Source organism: Daphnia magna, unplaced genomic scaffold, assembly GCF_020631705.1.
Source record: "Daphnia magna isolate NIES unplaced genomic scaffold, ASM2063170v1.1 Dm_contigs021, whole genome shotgun sequence".
NCBI classification, from domain to species: Eukaryota; Metazoa; Arthropoda; class Branchiopoda; order Diplostraca; family Daphniidae; genus Daphnia; species Daphnia magna.
In genome coordinates, this window is record NW_025533118.1 from 1,793,121 (window position 1) to 1,805,221 (window position 12,101).

General features: G+C 48.5%; 1 protein-coding gene across 1 annotated transcript; it reads left to right on the forward strand.

Moving 5' to 3' along the window:
• Nucleotides 1-8,164: 8,164 nt before the first annotated feature.
• LOC123477448 lies at nt 8,165-10,159 on the forward strand. The gene is made up of 4 exons (XM_045180789.1): nt 8,165-8,852; nt 8,982-9,073; nt 9,128-9,235; nt 9,347-10,159. The coding sequence occupies exons 1-4, from the start codon at nt 8,165-8,167 to the stop codon at nt 10,157-10,159; spliced, it is 1,701 nt and encodes a 566-aa protein (XP_045036724.1).
• The last annotated feature ends 1,942 nt before the right edge of the window (nt 10,160-12,101 follow it).

Consider the following 12,101-nt stretch of genomic DNA (forward strand, 5'->3'; position numbering starts at 1 on the left):
TATTGTTTTTTTATTACATCCTGGGTTGGGGAAAGCTGATACATGGCAACATGGGGCATTTCAGCATATTGTTACGCACACCATTGTAACGCACAAGGGGACAGTTTCACTCACGTTGAATGGACTACTAAAACGAATCATTCACCGGGTCACTGGCTGAATCGACACTAAAGCCGGGCGGCAGGTTCACCGTTCGCTATCAGTAGCTACAGACTAACACTATACTGATAGTGCCCACCACCACTACACATAACAAGAACACACGGAACGCACACCACACTACTACTCACAACAAGAGCACTTGGTTCGCACAAACACTCACTAGACTAAGATCAAAACTAAGACTAAAAACTACTACACGGTAAAAAATTGAATACCCCACTGTACTACACTTCTATAAGTGTACCGGTGAAAGTGTAGTTTCATGGGGTATCGGGCATATATTTCTTTTAGTGGGCTTACCCACATATTAGTGTAGTACTTGATAAGTGTGTGGTACACTTACCAAGTTCTTTGTAGGAATTCGCGCGGTAATCTTCAGCCACCATGTTGTCACTGCGTTGTGTGTTTCAGTGTGCAACCCTCCCCTCCCCAATATTTCCCATTGGGGAATCATGGGGAGGGTTCCCTACCCTCGTTTTTCGTACTTCACCCCTTCAAGTCCTGAGGCTGGTGTTTGCGTACATACCACCACAGGCACCATTCCCATACTGCCCCGTTTTCAAGTTAGTTGTTTTTGAAAACTTGGAGAGAAATGGCAGTGTTATATGCAGCTGTGATGTACAGTAGTGAATTTATCCCATATGTACCGGGAAGCTTTTGCGTTTTTAGTGTTTTGGGATTAAGTAAAATTTTGATTCAAGATTTAGAAAGTAAGTTCTTAATTGAGGTAATTTTTCTTTTACGGCCTCATAGCGAGGTTAAGGAGAGTGGCTGACGTCGAGATTGGCCATGAAATAGACTATTTGTTAGGTACAAATATTCAGCCATCGGTATTTTTTTTTATTGTTTTTATTTTGTCAGATGTATTTTTGTTTTCGTCTTTCCTTTCGAAATACATCTCTGTATTACACTGAACTGAAATCTAGTATTTGTGTCACTTACAGTGCTGCCCTCACGGGCAGGATTGTAGGCAAGGGCCTTCGTTTTGTGTTTATGTTGGAAGTGGCCCTTGCCCCCTTTGTTCAGTGTTGTGTTTTTCAGTATTGTGTACTGTAACGGTCGTGAACGAGGATCTCTCGTTTACCTCCCCCGTAATCCAGTCTAAATTTTAAGTTCACAATTTTCTCTCTCTTTGTTTCCCCTTTTTTCAACAAAGAATAAAGCCGTGCGTTTTCCCTCAAGTCATATTTTTCATCTTCATTATTTTTTATCCTCCATCCTACATCTTTTCTGTTAAGACGTTCCACTGCACGTGAGCGTACGTAACAAATGTTGCCGAAACCCGGGATTTAACGAACACGTGCATTTCTCTTGTTATCCCTAGTAAAACTTGTTAGATTCAGTAAAATTGTCGGGTATTTCCCTTTGTAAGACTTTGACACACGTCCACGCCATCCTGAAGGCAAAACCCGGTCTACCACGCCTTTACGTATCTGACTGTATCGTCGCTGTATCTACGTGAATCATCGACATCCGTTTACGTGTGACTACTTCCTTGTCTTTGAACGTTTCTACGTCATGAGGGAAGCCGTAGCAAAAGCCGAGAGTATTGAGTCGGGCGGCAATATCTCTATAGAAGACGAAATGAAGCCAGAAGCAATGAAGAATGAAGGCCCCCTCCTCCCAGACAACGATCTCAAGCAGAAACGTAGGAGAAGAAAGGCGGCCCACACGAAGTTAACGAATCAGCTCAGAAAAGCAGTGACAGATCACAAGATAAGAGCCATAAGACTCAAGAAGTTGCAAGTTGCAGCATGGCGAGACGAATCAATTCGTATCTACGAAGACGTCAAAGATCGTCACCACACGTATATGGAGAGCTTGCCCGATATTACGGATCCACAACGTCAAGCATGTGAAAAATGGGAGGTACAATTCGACACCGACCACGTGGAAATCCTCAACTTCGCCATTAGGTATGCCACGTCGTCACGTCACTCAGCCAGCTCTATTGGTACGACAACTTCAGACGTCACAGTTAGCACCACGCTGTCACAGAAGAGGTATACCCGTTCAGCGTCAAATGTTTCCCTTGGTCAACCCAGCCAGCGTGATCTGTGCATCCAGAAACAGATATTGGAACTGGAAGTCAAGATGGAGCGTGCAAGAATCCAGATGGAAGCGAGCACCACGTCGGCTACGGAAACGTTAAGCAAGGCACTGAAAGGCATGGGTGAGCACCTGAGCAAACTCATTGACAGCGCGGAAAAGACGTCATCGGAAATCGCCGCTAACACCAACTTGGTGAAAGAGTCACGTCAAAGTCTACGTGAAATGGATCAGAAGATCAAAGAGGTTAACTTGGATCTAAATGCTCAGATTGAAGGTCTAAAAACGACGATGGAAGTCAACAAGATCCATCTGAGAACGATTCAAGAGCAAGTTCTGGACCAAGAGACACGCCTTCCAAAACGATCACAGAAATCCGCTGTTACACAAGACATCTTTGCTCGGTCGTCCTTAAAATCAATTGAGGCCACAGTAATGCACCGTAGAGACTTGTCTAATCGTTATGGTCCAGCCGGTACCTCTGCACAGGATCCTACTCAAAGACCAACATCATGCCTTCAACCTGCAATCCATGCCCACCCCCTGGGGACGATACGTCTTCAGACACGACCCCTGAACCTCCACCGGCCGCTGGCCCTTCCAACCATCCTCATGGCGGCTGCTGTAGTCGTCCACGTACTCCGAACTTCACGATCCAGCCGATTGATGGAAATCCGAAGAACTACGCCCGGTTTAAGGCTAAATTTTGAGCCTTATACGAACACGAATACAACGGTTCTCCTGCCCTGTTGTTCATGTTGGAAGAACTGCTGTCGAAGGAGGTCCTGAATGAGATCGGCGAGTGCCTCGCCGATGAGGCTATGTACTCCATGGTGTGGGAACGACTCGATGCAGTTTACGGCCGCACCGAAGTCATGGATCAAACGTACCTCGACGATCTACTGCAGATTCAACCTCTGAAGAACCAAGTCGCGGCGAGCCTCAAGACGTTTGCAAACCGGTTGCATGGAGCAGTGGTGACGCTCTCACAATCAAGATATGCACATGAGCTTCATAGCCGTACTACTCTGATGGCCATGGAAGCGAAGCTGACGACGTACCTTAAAGAGAAGTGGAATGAAAAACGAAAGAGAACAGGTGCAGAGCTGAACGTTCTGGACCTGGATGACTGGGTAACAGTAAAATCCATGAGCAAGCAACATGGTAAAAACATATTTGAGTCCTTGCCTACGTCGACGTCCAAAGTACGGTTTGATGAAAAGAAGCCTGTCAAGAAACAGAACGCGGCTCACACGTCGACCATTGGACACGTTTCGACAGAAAAGGGCTCTGAATCAACGGCGTCGTCACCTCTGGAGGCTGCTTCCAAGGAAAAACAACCGAAGACGGAGGAGAAAGCGGCCGAAAAGACTGACCAATGCAGGTGCCTAGCTTGTAACGGCAGGGCTCACAACTTGGTCAGCTGTAGCCTGTTTATGTCTTTCACGCCCACGAAAAGGGCTGAAGTCGTATTTAAGTCCGGAAGGTGTCTACTATGCCTAACCGGCAAACATGAACTCAAGGAGTGTCCCAGGGACATCAAATGTACCATGGGTCGATGCACTGGATCAAGACACAATCCATTGCTTCACGAATCTGAGTTCATCCCACAGAGGAAACTATCAGATCCAACGTCTCCATCAGCGTCTACATCGGCTGCATTCCTTGGGACACTAACCCAGAAGGAACCGGTAAAGCGACGTATACGTTTCAAGATTGTACCCGTTCGTATTAGCGTCGGTACAAGATGGGTCGACACTTTCGGATTCCTGGATACTGGAAGTGACACCACACTGATCAGGAAAGATTTAGTAAAAAGGTTGGGACTCGTTAATCAGCATAAAAGCATCAACGTTGTCTCTTATGATGGAGCCACATCAAACGTCCAAGCTGCCGTTGTGGATTTCTCCCTCTCGTCCGTCGACGGAACAAGCCGGATTGAAGTTAAACACGCCTACGCCGTCGACAATTTGAAGGTGACGCCGAACCCTCCAATCAACCCTCATCAAATGGAGTCCTGGACACACCTACGCGGTCTTGATGTCCCGAACATACAACCCGAAGACGTTGGAGTATTAATTGGAATTGATGTAGCAGACGCCCACGATCACGTAGATTCTGTAAAGCCGCCGGCTGGAACAATTGGGCCTATCGCCTTCAAAACACCGTTTGGTTGATGCCTGGGTGGTCAAACGGGCCCGCCACAAGATAAGCGTCCGTTCATCGCCCATATAGTAGCAGAGGAACGTCCCGAAGACCTCAACGAGTTAGTCAAGAAATTCTGGCAGCTGGAGGCGAAAGACGTAGACATGGAGCAGCCTGTTCTCTCCGAAGATGATCTACGTATCCTCGAGTCAACAGTGAATAATGTTGGTAACCGATATCAAGTCGGCCTTATGTGCAAAACCGACAACGTAAACCTTCCGGACAATCGGGCAACTGCATTGAAGAGACTTTATTCTCTGGAGAGGCGATTTCAACGAGATGTAGACTTCGCCCAGAAGTATGATGCAGTTGTTAAGGAGTACATCGGCCTGGATCACGCTAGACTCCTCACGACCAAAGAGTTGCGGAAGGAGTCAAGTAGAACGTTGCATTTACCGCACCACGGCGTCGTAAGCCCATCCAGCTCTACGACCAAAGTTCGAGTTGTATTCGACGGAGCCGCCGAGTATGGAGGAACGTCGATCAACCAGAACATGTTACATGGACCCAATCTTCTCGATAGCCTACTCGGTGTCCTACTACGCTTCCGAAGGAACCTGGTACTAGTTGGCGTAGATATCGAGAAGATGTTTCACCAAGTGAAGGTCCCAGTAGAAGACCAGGTGGCCTATCGGTTTGTCTCTCGAACACCTGGCAGTAATCAGGCACCGTTAACGTACCAAATGACAGTCCACGTCTTTGGATCGGTATCTTCACCAACGACCTGCATCTTCGCCCTAAAGCGGACTGCAGACGATCATCGCGACCAGTATCCGGAGGCAGCAGAGAGCGTTTGAAGAAATTTTTACGTTGACAACTACTTCGATTCCTTCGATTCCGAAGACGGGGAAGTAAAACAGGCCCGCCAGATGAAGAAGCTTTTACAACTAGACGGTTTTAATCTAACGAAGTTGATGTCCTCATCAAGGAAGGTTATATCGGCTTACGTGAGTTCGGTTTGGCTTCACCAACACTGGACCTTGATTTGGAGAAGTTGCCCATCGAGCGAACACTTGGAGTGATGTGGAACGAAGAAACGGATATGCTGACGTTCAAAATACGGAAGCAGCCTAGCCATGACGCTCTCACCAAAAGGAATTTCCTCAGTATAATCTCCACGGTCTACGACCCGTTGGGACTCGTCGCTTCTGTTGTTTTCTTAATGAAGTCACTTCTGCAAGATATATGGACGTACGAGAAAAGGATCGGCTGGGACGACCCTATCCCCGAAGAATTAGGCCAACGCTTTCACTACTGGTACGAGCATCTGGATAACCTGGAGTTGTTAACAGTACCAAGATGTTTCCGGCATCCGGCAGGATCCTCCGGAACACGAATCGAAGACAATGGCGTCACGTTTCCGGAATTAACAATCCAGCGGACCTGTGTAGTCGTGGCATTGACCCGAAGAACGTCGACGAGTTGGTGAAATTCCACGAGGGTCCATCGTTCCTGAAACTCGATTCGTCGGAGTGGGATATTTGGGAAGAGATCGCAGAGCCGGAAGAAACGGACGTTAACGTAATTCGAGTCTTCACAGTCAAAACGGAAGACAAAAATCACCCGATTGATGACTGTGTAAAGAGGTATTCCAGCTTACTCAAGATCCAAAGAGTTATCGCTTGGTGCAGAAGGTTCGCGACCAACGCCAGAGCTAAGATGGGAATTTACAAGCCAACCGTGGGGGAGTTGACGGCCGAAGAAATGGTGACGGCCCTCACGCTCTGTGTCAAACGTACCCAAGGACTGGCATTTACGGAAGAAATCTACGCCTTGAAAAAGAGTTTGGAGTTTCCTCTGAAGTCAAAACTACGCACGTTTAGCCCTTTCCTTGATGAAACAGGACAGCTACGTGTAGGCGGACGTATACGTCAGGCTCCAGTTGATTATTTCACAAAGCATCCCATCCTGCTTCCAGCCGATCAACTCCTGACGCAGCGGATTGTATGGGATCATCACACACGGAATCTCCACATTAAATCTGAAAGATTGCTGGTGGATTTACGTTCACGTTACTGGATAATCTCTGGACGTAACGTCATCAAATCGGTTGTCAACACCTGCTGGCCTTGCAAGCGGAGATCATCGAAACCCATTCCGCCACTCATGGCATCGTTACCAGTTCACAGGCTTACTCCCTATCTTCCACCTTTCGCATATACGGGAATCGATTACTTCAGCCCTCTAACGAGTCGGTGGAAGAGGATGTAGACACGAGAAACGTTGGGTATGCCTGTTTACGTGCCTAACAACTAGAGCCGTTCACTTGGAAGTCTCCGACGGCCTCAGTCTCGAAGAATTCATGCTATGTTTCATTCGGTTCGTGAGTTTACGTGGAAAGCCGAACGTTTTTTACAGTGACAACAGAACTAATCTCGTCGCTGGGGAACAAGAACTCCGACAAGCTCTAACGGAGTTAGTCAAACAACACCAGGAGTTGCAGTCGAAGATGGCATTCCAACAAATAGAGTGGCATTTCTCTCCTCCTCACGGACCCCATTTCGGTTGAGTTTGGGAAAGGCTCGTGCAATCGTGCAAGCGAGCCATGAAGGTCAGCGTCGGAAATCGTTTAGTCACCGACCGAGTCCTAAGAACGGTGATCGCAGAAGTAGCAGCCCTTTTGAACGCTCGGCCACTAACCCACCTCAGCATGGATCCAGAAGATCCCGACCCGTTAACGCCGAATCACTTTCTTCATGGAGGAGCCCTTTCCTACGTGCCGCTAAAGTTAGGAGATGCTGAGAACATGGACGTCACAGCAAAATAATTCCTCCAAAGCCAGGCCATCATACAACATTTTTGGAACAGATGGCTTCGTGAATACGTTCCACACCTGACGGAAAGGAGGAAATGACCGGAAAATCGGCCAAACGTTACCGTCGGAGACCTAGTACTCGTCATTGAGCCGAATTCTCTACGTGGACAGTGGCCGTTGGGGAAAGTAATAGAGGTTCTCCCCAGTGAGTCAAATAACGTTGTACGAGTGGTAAAAGTGCAAATCAGCAACCACAAAAACCCCTGTATTCGTCCAGTGACTAAGCTCTGTGTTATGGCTACGGCCAAAGAGCAGGACGTTTACGTAGAAAGTGAAAAAATTGGGTCATCTGAGTAAAAATCGAGGTCGAATTTAATGTAAATAGTCAAATCTGGTTAAAAAAAAAAGGTAAAATTGTAATGTAAGTAGTCAAACCTGTATAAAAGAGTAAAATGATGTATAAACTGTAAAATTGTCCAATGTAAAAAAAAATGCCAAGTGTCAAAACTGTAAAATGTAAAATTGGTTTATATAGTCATATGTAACAATGTAAAAAGTGTGAACCCTGTTGTAGAGCTTAGCGCTAGATGGCCTCGGCCAGCTAGAGGCGAAGCCGAACGCAGAGAGGGGAAATACAAGCAGTCAAGACTGAGCTACAAAGACTACAACATGGTGTCAGAAGTGTGGAATGAACTATTCCTGTTTTGTGTGGGGTAAGATTTTTTTTTCTGCTGTTGATTATATTTTTATTCGTCTGTGGCTTCCATTGAGTTGAGTGGAAGATTGCTGTGCTTAGTTTTGGGAGACTTACTATTGATGACACTAAGTGTGGCCTGTAGAGCTCGTTACTGTTGCGTCCTGTGACGTGGGACACGTGGTGGTCTAACGTACTGTATCTGTGTATATCTGCGGCATCCGTGACGAAAAGTAGTTAAATTCGTGAACTAGTTGAGTGTCTCAAGTTGTTGGTGACAGACGTTCCATATTATTATCATGGCGACGTCGTTGCGGGCACCAGAACTGTTTAATTTCTCATCGAGTGATCTGGCCTCTGAGTGGAAAATGTGGCGCCGACAGTTTGAGTACTTTAGTTTAGCCACACGTAAGGATGAGACGGATGAAGAGGTGATAGTGGGAGTGCTGATCACACTACTCGGGGTTGAAGGCCTCAAAATATTCGATACGTTTGTGTTTACATCAGCTGGTGATGCTAAGAAAATTAAGCCGGTGCTGGACAAGTTTGGTGATCACTTTGAACCGCTGAAAAGCGAAGTCTTCGAACGGTTCAAATTCCTCCGTCGACACCAACTTCCAGGGGAGTCGTTTGACTCTTGGATCGTTTGTCTCCGTGGAATGGCGAAGGGCTGTAATTATGGTGCGTCGGTGGAGTCGGTGCTGCGTGATCAAGTAGTACTGGGAGTGGCTGACTCACAAACACGAGAAAAACTTCTGTTTGAGAAAACGCTGACCTTGGCCAAGGCGTGTGACATAGTGAGGTCGTGTGAGGCCTCACGCGCTCAGCTGTCGCAGATGTCTACTGACTTACCTACTCGTCGGCTGGATGATTCCGTAAACAGGCTAACGGAAAAGAGCCACAAAAAAGGATCGGGTGGTGCTGGAGCACACCACAGAGGTCCAAGCCCACAAGGTGGTACCGGACAGTCGTTCGTTGAATGCTCAGGTTGTGGACGCCGACACGTAGCTGGCCGTTGTTCTGCTGCTCATATTACGTGCTTTGCCTGCGGAAAAAATGGGCATTATGCGAAGAGGTGTCCAAATCCTCAGTAACGATCGGAGTCCCGTTTTCCAGCCAACGCACTTTCAACCGGTTTCAAGGATCAACCAGCACGCCGTGGCACACACATGCAACTCAACTCTGTGGAAAGTGAGGTTGGTGACGGGGTAGGTGCACGATAATTGGAGGATTATGTGACCCATGAGCTACGTCATGAGCAGTATTCTGCACCTGGAGACAGCGAGTGGAGCAAAAATCTTACGGTGGATGACGTGAAAGTTACGGCGAAGCTGGATTCAGGAGCCTCATACAATGTAATGCCGCAGGAGGTTTTTCGTTGACTGCCGGTGCAACGACGCCGTCTCCGGCCTGGACCTCGCTTGCGGCGCTATGGGGCGAAAAATGGGCACTTGACTGTTCTTGGCGTTCATACTGCGAAGGTGGTTATCAACGGTGCCGTTCACGTGGTTGACTTTGTTGTGGTTGACGAACCCGGTCAACCCACTATTTTGGGGCTTCCGTCTTGTAAAAAACTGGATTTGATTAGGCGGGTTCATGCCGTCACTGCAGAGCCGGATCCATCGGTGCCACCAATCGTAAAGGAGTTCGTGGACGTCTTTACTGGACTGGGTAAATTGCCGGTGGAACACACCATTAAGTTCGGTACAGGTACTAACTATGTCGATCCTGTAGTATCTGCGGCAGGCAGACTTCCGTTTCGGCTGGAGGAGCCGGTATACCGCAAGCTGGATCAGATGGTGGCTGAAGAGATCCTTGTTCCGGTTACAGAGCCAACTGAATGGGTCAGCCGAATGTTGGTGGCCAGCAAACCAGATGGGGATATTCGGATCTGCTTCGATCGGTCCGAACTCAATAAGGCAATACAGCGGCAGCATTTTACAGTACCCACCGTGGAACAGCTGTTTGCCAAAATTGGTAAGGCTAAATTCTTCTGCAGTTTGGATGCGGCGTCAGGGTTTTACCAAATCCCTTTGTCAACAGCGTCGTCGTTCCTCTGTACTATGGCGATACCTCGCGGTCGCTATCGCTTCTTACGCCTGCCGTTTGGGTTAAAATCAGCCCCGGAGGTCTACTTACAAACCATGGATGAGCTGTTTGGTGATCTTCAGGGAGTGATTATATACTTTGATGTTTTCCTAGGGACGAGAGAAACCAAGGAGGAGCTGGACGACAATCTGCGCAAAGTTCTGGAATGGTGTAGACAGCATGGCCTGAAACTTCAATTGAAGTAGTGCCGATTCTTCATGAAGGAGTTGCCATGGCTTGGTAATATCATCGGGGAAGGTGTTGTTAAAGTGGATCCCGCTAAAGTGGAGGCGATAGTTTATATGCCTGAGCCCACTGGAAAAGCTGATCTCGTTCGACTACTGGGAATGGTGACCTACCTGGATAAATTCTGTAAAAATTTGGCTGCTATCACCCAGCCCCTTCGTGATTTGCTAAAGGAATCGTCGGCGTGGGTGTGGGAGGAGCCACAGAGAGAGGCCATGGCCAAGTTAAAAGACGCAATGGCGTCACTGCCGACGCTACGCCGCTTTGATTTGCAGCTGCCGGTGGTTCTGTCGGTCGACGCATCACCTACTGGCATAGGAGCTGTTTTGCTTCAAGATGGCCAGCCGGTGGCCTACACGTCAACGTCTTTAACTCCTACCCAACGCCGATACTGCCAAATCGAAAAAGAGTTGTTGGCCGTTCAGTTTGGATTGATGCGTTTCAAACAGTACGTGTATGGCCAGCAGGCTACTGTGGAGTCTGACCATAAACCCCTGGTGGGGCTTATCGACAAGCCCGTTGCTGAATGTACACCCCGTATCCAGCGGATGCGGATGCAGCTGCAAAGATTTGATTTTCGTGTCGTCTACAAACCTGGAAGAGAGCTCTTTATAGCCGACACGTTGAGCAGGGCCCATTTGCCAGCACAATTTGAGGATGATGAGACGCAACGCTGCCAGGAACAAGTCCACGCTTTGCTGGATCAAATTATCCCTTTGCGTGATACCCGGTCCAAGTATGCGCAAGCGACGGACGCGGATCCGTCATTAGTTCTAGTTAAAGAGTTGCTGGTGTCCGGCTGGCCGGAAAAGAAAACGCATTGCCCATTGCCGGCAAACCATATTGGAATGTGCGCCATCATCTGAGTGAAGCGGACGGCTTAGTGTTGTATGGAGAACGGTTGGTGGTTCCGGTGTCACTTCGACGGGAGGCTATGGACGGAATTCATTATGGCCACTTTGGCGAAGTCAAGTGCATTCGTCGTGCAAAATCATCGGTATACTGGCCGGGGTGTGATGACCAGATACGGAACGTCGTCGCCAGCTGTGGCACTTGCCAAGAAAATCGGCACAAAAATCCAGTGTTGCCGATCTTGCCGTCGCGAATACCGGTCCATCCGTTTCAGTTAGTATCGGCAGATCTTTTTCAGTTTGCCGGTGTACATTATTTGTTGTTGGTGGATGGCTATAGCAAGTGGCTTGTGTTGCCAAACTTCAATCCTTGACTTCAGCGGCCACTATTGAGGCCATGGATTGCTTCTTTGCGGATTTCGGAGCCCCGGAAGAACTCATGTCGGATAATTGTACCCAGTTCGCAAACATCGAGTTTAACCGTTTCTGTGAGTCGCGTGGAGTTCGTCATGTCACGTCTAGCCCGGAATTTCCACAGTCGAATGGATTGGCGGAACGTCATATCCAAACGGTGAAGGCCTCGATGCTGAAAATGTTGGTCTAAGATGGATGTACACTGTGGGAGGTCTTGGCGGCGGTTCGGTATACTTGATCCGACTGGTGGATGGAAGAGTTTTTCGTCGAGCGCGTTGGGCCATCAACATCGTCAATGGATCTTCCCATACTGCCCCGGTGCCAAGTCGTCCAGAGTCGTCCCAGTGTCCCAGTTTGGGGTCGCTATCTATGGCTGCTGCTCGGCAGCCGGAATGCTTTGTTTCGGGACCGGTCGCTCAACCACCCTCGTCGCCAAGGTCGGCCCCTGTTGCACAGCCTGTGGGTAAGTCACGCCAGCCGAGTAGGGAATCGCGACCTGTGATGGAGGGTCCAGCAGCTTCTGAAACTGGTTCGGTGATCGGGCAAGCCGTCAGCCAGGCGGCCGCTCCAGTTGATGGTGGGAGTCCAGTGAGCAGTCCGGCGCGTAGCTTCCGGCCGATGACCATGTGCACCAGAT